The sequence below is a fragment of the Bombina bombina genome, chromosome 3 (assembly GCF_027579735.1).
Source record: "Bombina bombina isolate aBomBom1 chromosome 3, aBomBom1.pri, whole genome shotgun sequence".
NCBI classification, from domain to species: Eukaryota; Metazoa; Chordata; class Amphibia; order Anura; family Bombinatoridae; genus Bombina; species Bombina bombina.
In genome coordinates, this window is record NC_069501.1 from 740,154,040 (window position 1) to 740,166,814 (window position 12,775).

General features: G+C 34.5%; 2 protein-coding genes across 3 annotated transcripts in view; one reads left to right on the plus strand and one right to left on the minus strand.

Moving 5' to 3' along the window:
* OFD1 (OFD1 centriole and centriolar satellite protein) overlaps positions 1–2,825 on the minus strand; it is a 149,203-nt gene extending 146,378 nt beyond the window's left edge. The window contains exons 1-3 of the mRNA XM_053707579.1: positions 2,808–2,825; positions 1,906–2,022; positions 1,624–1,821 (exon numbers count right to left, since the gene is read on the minus strand). Coding sequence (XP_053563554.1) covers positions 1,624–1,821; positions 1,906–2,019 — 312 coding nt within the window. The 5' untranslated portion in view covers positions 2,020–2,022; positions 2,808–2,825. The remainder of the gene's footprint in view (positions 1–1,623; positions 1,822–1,905; positions 2,023–2,807) is intronic.
* A 310-nt stretch (positions 2,826–3,135) lies between these two features.
* On the plus strand, positions 3,136–12,296 carry TRAPPC2 (trafficking protein particle complex subunit 2). Of its 2 annotated transcripts, none has more exons than XM_053707580.1 (5): positions 3,136–3,208; positions 4,040–4,150; positions 8,803–8,945; positions 10,084–10,171; positions 10,883–12,296. In XM_053707580.1, exons 2-5 carry the CDS (start codon positions 4,058–4,060, stop codon positions 10,979–10,981), a joined length of 423 nt encoding a protein of 140 aa, XP_053563555.1. In that variant the 5' UTR covers positions 3,136–3,208; positions 4,040–4,057; the 3' UTR covers positions 10,982–12,296. The 2 variants fall into 2 exon arrangements, with proteins under 2 accessions (XP_053563555.1, XP_053563556.1); XM_053707581.1 differs by having other exon boundaries at positions 3,155–3,212.
* Positions 12,297–12,775: the final 479 nt, after the last annotated feature.

Sequence of the window (12,775 nt, forward strand, 5' to 3'; positions counted from 1 at the left end):
ATACGGTCCACCTAAGGAAAAAAATAAAACAAATATAGTGTAGAATGTCCTATAAATTTGGCAATAATGGAATAAGGCTTACCAGTGGTAAGCCTTTTTCCATTATTGCCAAATTTATAGGACATTCTACACTATATTTGTTTTATTTTTTTCCTTAGGTGGACCGTATGCACTATTTTTACTTGAACCACTTTTATAAGTATGATGACACTGTGATTTGAAGATTGCTGATTTTTAATCACTTTTGGCACTTGTACTCTGACGTTTTAATTATCTGCCTAATTTTTCACGTTTTTTCACACCATCTATCACTTTTTGGATTTGAATTTTTTTGGATTTGAACTTTATTATCATCATTATTGGATTTTATTATCACCCAGTCGATTTCATCACCTTCAACATTTTGGACTTTATTATGGATTTTTGACACTATTATTTTTTATTTATTATTTTTTATGTTCATTCACTGAGTATCTGGTGTTATACGCATTGCTACCATTGTTTTTATTATCTAATTGTTTTTATATCACCTATCTGTTATCATCTATCTGTACAATTTTTAATTGATCATTATCACCCTCTGTTTTTATACCATCCATTTGTATAATTTGTTAGTGTACTTTATCATTCACCCATGGATCCATGAAGTTATTTTATATTTTATTCTGCTATTTTATGTATTGTTTTTACTATCATTTTTGTGAAATCTCTTCTGATTAAATTAGTTTTTTGGCAAGTTTATCTCTGTTTCCTTAAACCTTAGCCTCCTTAGGGTAGGCGCCTGGGCCCCCTTTTTTCCTTATTCTTACTTTATCTGGGTAACAGCTAGGAGTCACCCGCCCCCAGGCACTGAGGTTTTCTTCTGGCGCTTAGGCCAACCCCCAGCTCCAATAATACAGTTGAAAAACAAATAATACACTTTCAAGCACTTTAGCTTTTTAGAAAAGTTTGTTTCTCTCATGTAAACTGTTTATTGAAAAAGAAGCCAAAGAATGTTCCGATTTCGGCCGAGGGCAGATACGCTCCAGAGTGCTCTGTTCTAATCAGAGCCTCGGGCGCCACAACTGCCTCTGGGAACCTTACCATGTGTCTCAGCCCGCACGTCTTGAAATTCTCTGTCTGGGAAATTATCTATCTATCGAATCTATAATAAATAGATAGATAGATTCGATAGATAATTTCCCAGACAGAGAATTTCAAGACGTGCGGGCTGGAACCCATGGTAAGGTTCCCAGAGGCAGTTGTGGTGCCCGAGGCTCTGATTAGAACAGAGCACTCTGGAGCGTATCTGCCCTCAGCCGAAATCGGAACATTCTTCGGCTTCTTTTTCAATAAACAGTTTACATGAGAGAAACAAACTTTTCCAACTTTAATTACACGGAAGCCGTTAATGTGCACATTACCTAAGTAAAGTGCAGATTCTGCACTTTAACTGAGCAAATCAGTTAATCTGCAGATTAGCTAGGTAATGTGCACATTAACTGTTTCTGCACTTCAACTGTAACATATATACCAGGGACTCTGTAAGCATAATTATATTAACTTGTTTAGATAATAGCTGTATTGTGAAAACCCTCATACTTTATTGTAAAAACATAAAATGTAATCACAAGATTCTCTCACGTTTTCTTTTTCCATTCCACACTCTGGATAAAAGACAGAGAGTGAGTACTCATAGCCACATCTTCTCAAGTGGTCTACCACCAGGCTGTTGGACGCTCTGTGTAGCAGTGAGTCAGGGTGCGCATCAGAAGGCTGCCCTATTTCTCCAGTGACAGAAGAATGCTTCAGCAGGGAGATAAGCTGGTTTCTCAGTTGAGCCTAAAAAAAAAAATACAAATTGGGAGCGATCCAAGTAAATGTATGCTTCAAATTAAAAAAATATTCATGATGACAGCAGCCTACCTTTACTGAATTCTGAATGCCTTTGTTTTTAAATGTCTGGTAAAGCATTTTACGCATATCTTCTTGAGACATTGATTTTAAATCTCTGGAAGACATCTTTCCACAAGGAAACATTCACTGAAATAGAATATTGAGACTATAAAACGAATAACAAAAAGCAGAGAAACTTAGGAATTTCACATAAATTAAATTGCTAAACAAATAGTTAAATTAAAGGAACATTGCAGTTAATTTTTTATATTCACATGACAATAGCCTCCCAGCTGGTATGTTACCGACATAGCCAGTATTTTTAAGGTTCTGGACAAAGTTGAAAATAAAGATTAAATACAGACACAAAAGTAGACAGTAACTGTTATTTTATCAGAAACAAAATCACATTGTTTTTCAACCCAGTGACATAAGCCCTGAAAAAAATGCTATTGAGAATGTTTATCCTATCCCATTAGAGATAAATATAAAGAGGCTTCTGCACTGATAAGTCACTGTGTAGAATGTTTTCAGGGTCAAGATTCTGGAACCTGGAGGTTACACTACAGCCTCTCTGAAACTATTTTTACGGTTAGATGACTAGAAAAGCAGACAGAAATAATACTGAATAGAAATGCAAAATTATTTTCCTACATATAATTAAACATTGTACTAAAAATTATTTTTTGTTTAATGTTCCTCAAAAGTTAGTTATAGAACAAATATTATAGTTATTATAGTTATATGCTTCCACTAACATCATTCGACTATCAATATGTAGGAATAAATAGATAATACCAATGTAACCTTGCCCAGTGATAACAATAACTATCAGTAACGTATAATAATATAAGCATGCACAAAACTAGTGTAATAATATAACCATGCACAATACTATAAATGCGTGCAAAACCCAAGCTACAGCTACTCACTACATTACACCAATGTCCTCAATGCTACTCGCTACTAAGCTATAAACAGAAAGCGCATCAACCGCCGGGTCTCAGCCACAACCAATCACAAGAATTGAGGAGGACTAAACAACCAATTACAATTCGGCTTCCATGGTAACGTTCTGTGTTACTCTTACGATGCACACCTTACGGCGGGTACATTGGTTAGAAATGCCCTGTTGTAATTTTGCAATAAAGTTATTTCTATAAAAAAGACGGTTTATAGAGGAGCTTATTGGACCTAACTCATGTGATGTCATTTTTACGCTCGTTCTTATTGTTTACGGAAGTTGAGCGTCACTGGTAGGCGATTACTAATGATGTTAGCGGTGCCTAGTAAGGAAGTAGAGTGGTGATCACAGTCGAAATACTGAATTATTGTAAGTATGTATTACTTAAATTTACATTTAGTTAAAGTTGGCATACAAATAAGTTCCTCCTAACATGTTCCGTCATGAAAAAGATCGTTATGTAATAAAATCGTCTATTTAATACTATATATATATATATATATATATACACACACACACACTATCTGTCTTTTATGTTTATAATACTATCTAGACGGTTGCCAGCTTGTACTGCATGGTTCCTATCAATATTGCGCCTTCATGATTAAGACATAAAAATCAAAATTAAATTTTCTTGATTTAGGCAGAGAACACGATTTTAAACAACTTTACAAATTGACTTATCAAACTGACTTTGTTCTCTTCAGATATCTTCTGTTGAATGTAGGCAGGAGTATGCAAGCATGCATTATATGGTAGCAGTGTTTGCAACACTATTTGTATATTTTTTATATATTGTTGCAAACAATGCTTTCCTGAAGTGCTCAACAATTTATAACATTGTTAAATGCACTGTTGCAATATAGTGCTCCCAAGTGCATGCTTTTGAGCCTACCTTGCTGTTTAATACATTATACAAAAAGAATAAAGTACATTTAATAATAGATGTAGATTTGGAAGTTTTATTTAAAATTGCATGCTTTATCTGAATCATGACATTTTAATTTTGACTTTCATGTTCCTTTAAAGAAAAGTTGTCCAAATATATGTCTGTGAATACATGACCATTGACGGCTATTGAAAATGAGTAATAATCAGAGTGAGATCAATTGCACTATTAAATTCCAGCCGTGACTCTGATTACATAAATTGTGTTGTTGCCATTTTTTTACCATTTTTATTTATTTATTTATTTTTCAGATTTAAATTTAAAAAAATATGTCTGGCAGTTTCTATTTTGTGGTTGTGGGTCATCATGATAATCCAGTCTTTGAGATGGAATTTCTTCCACCCGGAAAAATAGAATCTAAGGTATTTACCTCTTGATGATTTAAAAATATATTTTTTTTTATTTAAGTGAATATCAACTTACAACTTTAGTACATGTAAGTACAGACAAATACCAATCAGACAAGTTACACAGATGTAAAACATTATATCGTAATCAATTGTGCAGCAATTCTGATGTGAAAATGTACATACCAGAGGCCTTGTTTAACCTTTTAACGCCGTTATGCCGTTCTATTCCGTCATATTTACACTGGGCTTTAAAGCCGTTATGACGGAATAGAACGTCATAACAAACGGCTGTCCTGAAGCCTTCTGTGCTTCAAGGACTTGATCGCGGTCTGGAGGGCGTTCCTAGGGTTGTAGGGACGCCCCCCAGATGCGATCCAATAATTGAAATCTCGCGATCGTATGCACGATCGCGTAGTTTCAATTTGTCTACATCGGAACAGGTGTTCCGATGTAGACACTTTAACCCTGTCATGAAAGGGTTAAGAGAGAGATATCAAAATAACAAGAGTATTGCATTGAGCAATGATACTTTTTTTTTTATTGGACTAACTACTAACTATACATTTATAAGTTGACAAGCTTTCGGAAGAGTTCCTTCCTTTATCAAGTCTAAAGCAATACTATTGCTTTAGACTTGATAAAGGAAGGAACTCTTCCGAAAGCTTGTCAACTTATAAATGTATAGTTAGTCCAATAAAAAAGTATCATTGCTCAATGCAATACTCTTGTTATTTTGATATCTAAATCTCTGGACTAACACGGCTACTCCAATCAATATATATATCTCTATCTCTATCATCTCTCACTCTCATAAAAAGTCTACACACCCCTGTTAAAATGTCAGGTTTCTGTGATGTAAAAAAAATGAGACAAAGATAAATAATTTCAGAACTTTTTCCACCTTTAATGTGACCTATAAACTGTACAATTCAATTGAAAAACAAACTGAAATCTTTTAGGTAAAAGGAAATAAAAATGAAAAAACTAAAATAATATGGTTGCATAAGTGTGAGCACCCTTAAACTAACACTTTATTGAAGCACCTTTTGATTTTATTACAGCACTCAGTCTTTTTGGGTATACTTTTTTTCAGCATCGCATATCTTGACTTGGCAAGATTTGCCCACTCTTCTTTGCAAAAACACTCTAAATCTGTCAGAATGCGAGGGCATCTCCTGTGCACAGCCCTCTTCAGATCACCCCACAAATTTTGAATTGGATTCAGGTCTGGGCTCTGGCTGGGCCATTCCAAAACTTTAATGTTCTTATGGTGAAGCCATTCCTTTGTTGATTTGGATGTATGCTTTGGGTCGTTGTCATGCTGAAAGATGAAGTTCCTCTTCATGTTCAGCTTTCTAGCAGAAGCCTGAAGGTTTTGTGCCAATATTGTCTGGTATTTGGAACTGTTCATTATTCCCTCTACCTTGACTAAGGCCCCAGTTCCAGCTGAAGAAAAACAGCCCCAAAGCATGATGCTGACACCACCATGCTTCACTGTGGGTATGGTGTTCTTTTGGTGATATGCAGTGTTGTTTTTGCGCCAAACATATCTTTTGGAATTCTGGCCAAAAAGTTCAACTTTGGTTTTATCAGACCAGAACACCTTTTGCAACATGCTTTTGGGAAACTTCAGATGTGTTTTTGCAAAATTTAGTTGGGCTTGGATGTTTTTTTTTGTAAGAAAAGGCTTCCGTCTTGCCACTCTACCCCATAGCCCAGACATATGAAGAATACGGGCGATTGTTATCACATGTACCACACAGCCAGTACTTGCCAGATATTCCTGCAGCTCCTTTAATGTTGCTGTAGGCCTCTTGGCAGCCTCCCAGACCAGTTTTCTTCTTGTCTTTTCATCAATTTTGGAGGGACATCTAGTTCTTGGTAATGTCATTGTTGCACCATATTTTCTTCACTTGATGATGACTGTCTTCACTGTGTTCCATGGTATATCTAATGCCTTGGAAATTCTTTTGTATCCTTCTCCTGACTGATAACTTTTAACAATGAGATCCCTCTGATGCTTTAGAAGCTCTCTGCGGACCATGGCTTTTGCTGTAGGATGCGACTAACAAAATGTCAGGAAATACCTACTAGAACAGCTGAACTTTATTTGGGGTTAATAAGAGGCACTTTAAATGATGACAGGTGTGTACTGACTCCTATTTAACATGATTTTGAATGTGATTGCTTAATTCTGAACACAGCTACATCCCCAGTTATAAAAGGGTGTTTACACTTATGCAACCATATTATTTTATTTTTTTATTTTTATTTCCCTTTACCTAAAAGATTTCAGTTTGTTTTTCAATTGAGTTGTACAGTTTATAGGTGACATTAAAGGTGGAAAAAGTTCTGAAATGATTTATCTTTGTCTCATTTTTTTACATCACAGAAACCTGACATTTTAACAGGGGTGTGTAGACTTTTTATATCCACTGTATATATACGTGTGTATGTATATATGTGTACATATATATATCTATCTCAGCAATAGTTCATATAATAAATATATATAACATGTAGTTAACATTATTAAACTAGCAAGTACCAACTGGAAATTCTATTTGAAAATCTGGTTAATGCCCAGACACTTCCCTACCTCCTAAATTGTTATACTTTTGCTGATGCAAAATTGAATTGACTACATAATAGATTTGCTCCAGGGCCCGATTGAGGTCCTATAACTGTGATGGCAAACCTTGGCATTCCAGATGTTTCAGAACTACATTTCCCATGATGTTTAGGCACTCTGAAGTCCAGTTGAGCATCATGGGAAATGTAGTTTTGAAACATCTGGAGTGCCAAGGTTCGCCATCACTGCGAGTATAATATATATTTAAAATGTGAAGACATATAGGTTAGATATAATATTTGACTTCCGGGTTAGTGGTCCTTTGGCTTAGTGCACTGGTGATAGCCTAAATTAGTTTTTCAGCATGCCCACTTAGAAGTCTATTATGTGAGGGATTCAGCACACCCTTGCTATCAGACACCCAGATGTTAGCACAGACTAGGCTTTTGCTTGAGTGCTGATATTTTTCTTTTATGATATTTTTTGCTATTATGAGAGCAAAAATGGATCCACTATGGATTGTCCTCTAGCGATGTTAGAGCATCAGTGCTAAAATGTTTGCTCTCCACTTAAAATCTAGCCATACCATAATGTGTAGAACAGGATTTTTCTGTATTAGTTCAGGTTATTTACTCAGCCTTTTACATGTGATCTGTGTATTTTGTATATAACTGAAGTAAGCATTTCTTCCTAATTGATCATTAGGCATATTGATCTATAATCAAAATTTCTTCAAAGAACCTGGTGTGATCCTTGACTGTGAGTGCTTAGGCCAGAAAATTTCCCATTATGTTTAAGACTTTCATTCAGAATTGTTACCAATGATAAAAATAAATCAAACCAGAAAACTAATTTTATAAAAATAAAAGAATAGATGTTTTCTTTCCCAAAATGTTGAGCATAAGTTTTATACACCAAGCCCATGGCTTGCTTATACCTAATATATACAATGCTTTCAAATTTTAAAAGGGGAAGCTGTTAATTCTCAACTCATAGGGAAACAGTTGATAACTGTAGCTGATTACCTTCCAAAAAGTACTTATAGTTCTTGAGGCATAGGGGAAAAATAAATAAATCTCAGAATCAATATTCAAAGAATTGATTACCTTCTGAAGTAACGAAGATGCCTTCCTGAAAACTGCCTTATTGGGATGGAAAATCCGTTAAGGAAGAACAAACAGTAAATCTGTTGGTGCTCTTCAAACAACTTATAATCGGCGTTGATTAGAATTTTGGTCTTTTTGAACTGTGTTTGTGCTTCAACACTTGAGGCTTAAGATCTCTTGGTAATGCAATTATTTTAAGTCTTGGTCCATATCCAACCAAGTTAGAGATCTACAACTTTGGATATCCCTTTTGTATCCTACTTCGTGTTATTTCTAACTGGTTTCTTACTTTGAAACCCATTTTTCTAGTGGCTATTTGGGTAGTTTCTGTTGTCATTATGATTTAAAAAGAGTAAACACAGTTGATTGCTAATAAATGGCTTCAGCCAAACACTAACCATGAGTGAAAGAAAAGTTTTTGTGTTATCATTCATATTCTCTGAAAAATGGCCAAGAAATTATAAATTCTGCCAGGGTATGTAAACTTATGAGCACAACTGTATTTGTAGCATAATCCTGAAGGAAAGACATTGTTTCATCATCCCAATTACACTTAAACTTGAGTTGTAGGCTTGCTTTTTAAGTCCTGCATAGTTGTGATATAATGTAAAATCATATAAAGTTTTTTTATGGTGTTGTCTGGTAATTCAGTTGCCAAGAGCAATGATTGCAGGACATTCTCTATTAGCTGTAAGTACTATGTATGCTTTTATATGCATTATTCACAGAGGCACTATTTATCATTAAATTGAAGAAACCAATTCTCTTAAATGCTTCCCAATCTGTCAAACTCGGCAGTTAAAGAGTTTGGTGTTGCGTTTGCTATTTAATTGGTAACATGATTAGAGCAGCGGGTGCTTGAATCTGTACTTGCATGTATTGTAATATCACGGTATGAGATTGTGAGAGAAATACATTTAATTTCAACCTTGTAATCCAAAGAAACGTGTGATGTTAAATTTAAATCTTGTGTTCTTGTCTGACAGGATGACCATCGACATCTGAACCAGTTCATAGCACATGCTGCACTTGATTTGGTTGATGAAAACATGTGGCTGTCTAACAACATGTACCTCAAGACAGTAGACAAATTCAACGAATGGTTTGTTTCTGCTTTTGTAACTGCAGGACATATCCTTTTTATATTTGTGTGCAAATGTGTCAACATTATAATATTCGGTAATGTAATTAGCTTATTGGGGGGGGGGGGTACTTGTGTAGAATAAAAAAACAAATTTGTGTGTATCTTAAACCTGTACAAAATGAATTGTGTAACAATAACAACAAAATCTATAAAGTTATAGGTTGTGTTCTCCCCAGGACCTCTTTAATGGGCATTCCACCCAATTGATTTTACTGACACTCGTCCAAAATTTAAGCCAAAATTAGCTAATTTTTTTTTTTTTCTTCAATGTTTGTGGCACAAATTATTATTAAATTGAATTTGTTAAAGTGAAGGTAAATTTAAATAAGTGCCATTTAATAAAAATAAATACCTTTTTCTGTAGGAAACCCAGACTGGCCATCTTCTGCCTGCTTCACCTGCTGTACTTGGCATATCAATGATGAAACTCCAAGGTGTCCAGCTTGTGAGGCAATGCAACGATCGGAGGAAGCCGGTTTCGTCATTGATGTGCTAAGTACAGCAGGAGAAGCAGGTGGAGAATCACCAGTCTGGTTTCCCTAAAGAGAAAGATATATATATATATATATATATATATAATTTTTTTTTTTATTATTTTTTTTTTTTTTAAATGATTCAATGTAAATTTTAATGAATGAAAGTGTCCCTGTTTTTTTAATAGTATTTAAAAAAAAAAAAACGGGCACTTTATTCATTCAAATTTACATTCACTTTAAATTATGGAATTCATTTGTGCTTTGGAAAGCTAACTTTTTATAATTGACAGAAAATGTTATAATATTGCAAAGTATTACACTGCCGTAATCTATTCCTTAATTCAAAGTTTGTCAAGAGACAAAATAGGTAATATACAGAATGCCTTTCTCTTAAAGGAAAACCCCCATTTTTTTTTTCCTTTCATGAATCCGATAGGGCAGGCAATTTTAAACAACTTTCCAATTTACTTCTTATGATCTAAGTTGCTCATTCTCTTTGTATCTTTTGTTGAAAATCATTTGTATGCTCTGTCTGACATGATTGAGAAAATGTAGGCTTCATGGCCCTTTTAATATGTTTGCATTCTATAATTTGTTTGGCACTAAGATATTTTTTTTTAAACAAAACCATTTCCTTATCTTTCATTACATATGAGATTCATAATGTTGCATGATGTTCGTCAAGAAGACGGTATCAAAAACTTCTTCAATGAAGTGTATGATTTATACATGAAGGTAAGATTGTGCCTGAAAAAATGATACAGCTAGTTCAAATCATTGCAACTTTGTTGTGGTATTTATTTATTTTTGTTTGTTTGTTTTTTTTACCCCTTCCTTCCAGGACTTATTTGTCTACATTGGAACAAAAAACAAAGTTCCGATGTAAACAAGTAAAAATTGTAATCACATGATTGTTCATGCAGGTTGCGTGATTTCAGTAATGGGATCAGGTCGCTAGGTGCGCCCTCCAGCCCATGATCCCATTTAATAAACGGCTATGGCTTCAGAACAGCCAAATGGCTAGGACGTACCATGTCGTCCTAAAGGCGCTAAAGTCCAGTGCAGTTAGAAAGGCATGGAATGTCCTAACGACGGGAAGGGGTTAAGGTATTGAAATAAATTCAAGGTGTTTGATTTACTATTTCTCAGTCAAGTTTAAATGTTAAGATAAATTAAATCTTTTTTTTTTTAAAAAGGTTATACACATTGCATTTTAAGTTTAAAATAATGCAATAATAATTTTTAATACAGGAAACAATTTTTGAAATGCAATTTGTGCAGCAGTACTACAGGAGTGCAAGACAAATCAATGAAAACTAAATTTTAGTTCATTTACAATATTTTGATAATTCCTAACATTATATCCCTTGTGGTTTATCTTAACATTAGCTGCTCTAGATTAGAGGGTGTGAAAACTAACTCTTGTATATCTCTCTCTTCTCTCAGTTTGCAATGAACCCGTTCTATGAAGCAAACTCTCCTATTCGCTCAACTGCCTTCGACAGGAAAATACAGTTTCTTGGGAAAAAACACCTGCTGAGCTGAGAGGAAACAGCAGAGTTAATCTTTAACTAGTTGATATATTCTAATACTGATTATACTGCTTGGTTGAAGAAGTCAGCAATGCATAGTTATCTAGCTACAGTGTATTAAACACAAATTTAATGTCAATATTGTTTTATTCATATTCAATCAGGCAGTGCCACTTTATCTTGACCTCCTGAAAGACCAGCTTTATGGTTAAAGGGATAGTCTAAACTAAAATTGTTATTGTTTAAAAAGATAGAGAACGCCTTTACTACCCATTCTCCAGCTTTGCACAACCAACATTGTTATATTAATATTCTTTATAACAGTTAAACCTCTACATTTCTGCCTGTTTCTAAGCCACTACAGACAGCCTCTTAATCGCATGCTTTTTATTTCCTTCTTACAAAAAGAGACTGCGAGTTCATGTGGGCCATATAGATAACATTGTGCGCACTCCCATTGGGGTTGTGCAGGGCACACCACTAATTGGCTAAAATGCAAGTTAACCCTTTTGTGACAGGGTTAAAGTGCCTACATCGGAACAACTGTTCCGATGTAGACAAATTGAAAATTGAAAATATGCACGATCGCAAGATTTCAATTATTGGATCGCATCTGGGGGGCGTCCCTACAATCCTAGGAACGCCCTCCAGACCGCGATTAAATCCTTGAAGCACAGAAGGCTTCAGGATAGCCGTTAGTTATGACGTTCTATTCCGTCATAACGGCTTTAAAGCCCAGTCTAATTATGACGGAATAGAACGGCATAACGGCTTTAAAAGGTTAATAGATATTTAAATAAATAAATAGCCATGTGATAAGGGGGCAGTCTGCAGAGACTTAGATACAAGGTAACCACGGAGGTAAAAAGTATATTAATATAACTGTGTTGGTTAGGCAAAACTGGGGAATGGGTAATAAAGGGATTAACTAGCTTTTTAAACAATAACAATTTTGTAGTTGACTGTCATTTTTTAGTTTGCTGTTTTGAAAGCTACAAAAGTAAGCCTCCAGTAGCCTAAAAAATATGGTTTGGTTCAGTTGTAAATTGATATCAAGAAGCACTATTCTATAGCCCATGTTTGTATATAGGCACAGTAACTTATTGCATTCAGTATAGAACAGTAATTCTAATTGAAACGTTTGATTTGTAAATATAAAAGCTTATTATTACTTATGCATCTTAAATCTGTCTAGTGTGTATGTGGGGTCATTTAGCCTGTGTCAATAGAAGTTTTAATGATTTTTATTTTTCTTCTTCTAAAGTAAATTTAATGTTAACTACATGTGTGACATATGTATATACAAATACAGTCGTTTATAACTGGAACGGGCATATAGTCACTTATTAACAAATCAAAACCGTTTAGTAAAACGGCAGCCTTGGGGGAAAAAGGACTTATCAAATTAATATATCATATATACTTTAAAACAGGTTTTTGAAAATCCATTCATGTGATAATTTAGTTAATATGGTTTCTCCCTCCCTGAAAAAACTGCTTTATTTGAACCTCACAAACCTTGCCATACAACTCTTCAAAATGATGGACTGCAGTGGTGGTACTTTTTTTTTTATCACTCTTGGGCATAGGAAATAATTTATAATCAATGTTAACTGAAAGAAAAATGTTTGTATATTATATCAATCTTCAAATGGTCAATGCTTAAACTTATTAGCACTGTATGCTTGAGCATGTTACAAAAACCTACTCATGGTATACACACAGACACCATAACATATATGTATATATGCTGTATTAATAGGTCTCATTGCTTGTCTCTCTGTAATTCAGAAGAACAGTACTGGAT

Bases quoted from the DNA above. Each gene is read 5' to 3' on its own strand.
- TRAPPC2 (XM_053707580.1), top strand. From the start codon at position 4,058: ATGTCTGGCAGTTTCTATTTTGTGGTTGTGGGTCATCATGATAATCCA. The intron at 4,151-8,802 runs GTATTTACCTCT...CTTGTCTGACAG, and splicing joins CCGGAAAAATAGAATCTAAG to GATGACCATCGACATCTGAA. The intron at 10,172-10,882 runs GTAAGATTGTGC...CTCTTCTCTCAG, and splicing joins TGTATGATTTATACATGAAG to TTTGCAATGAACCCGTTCTA.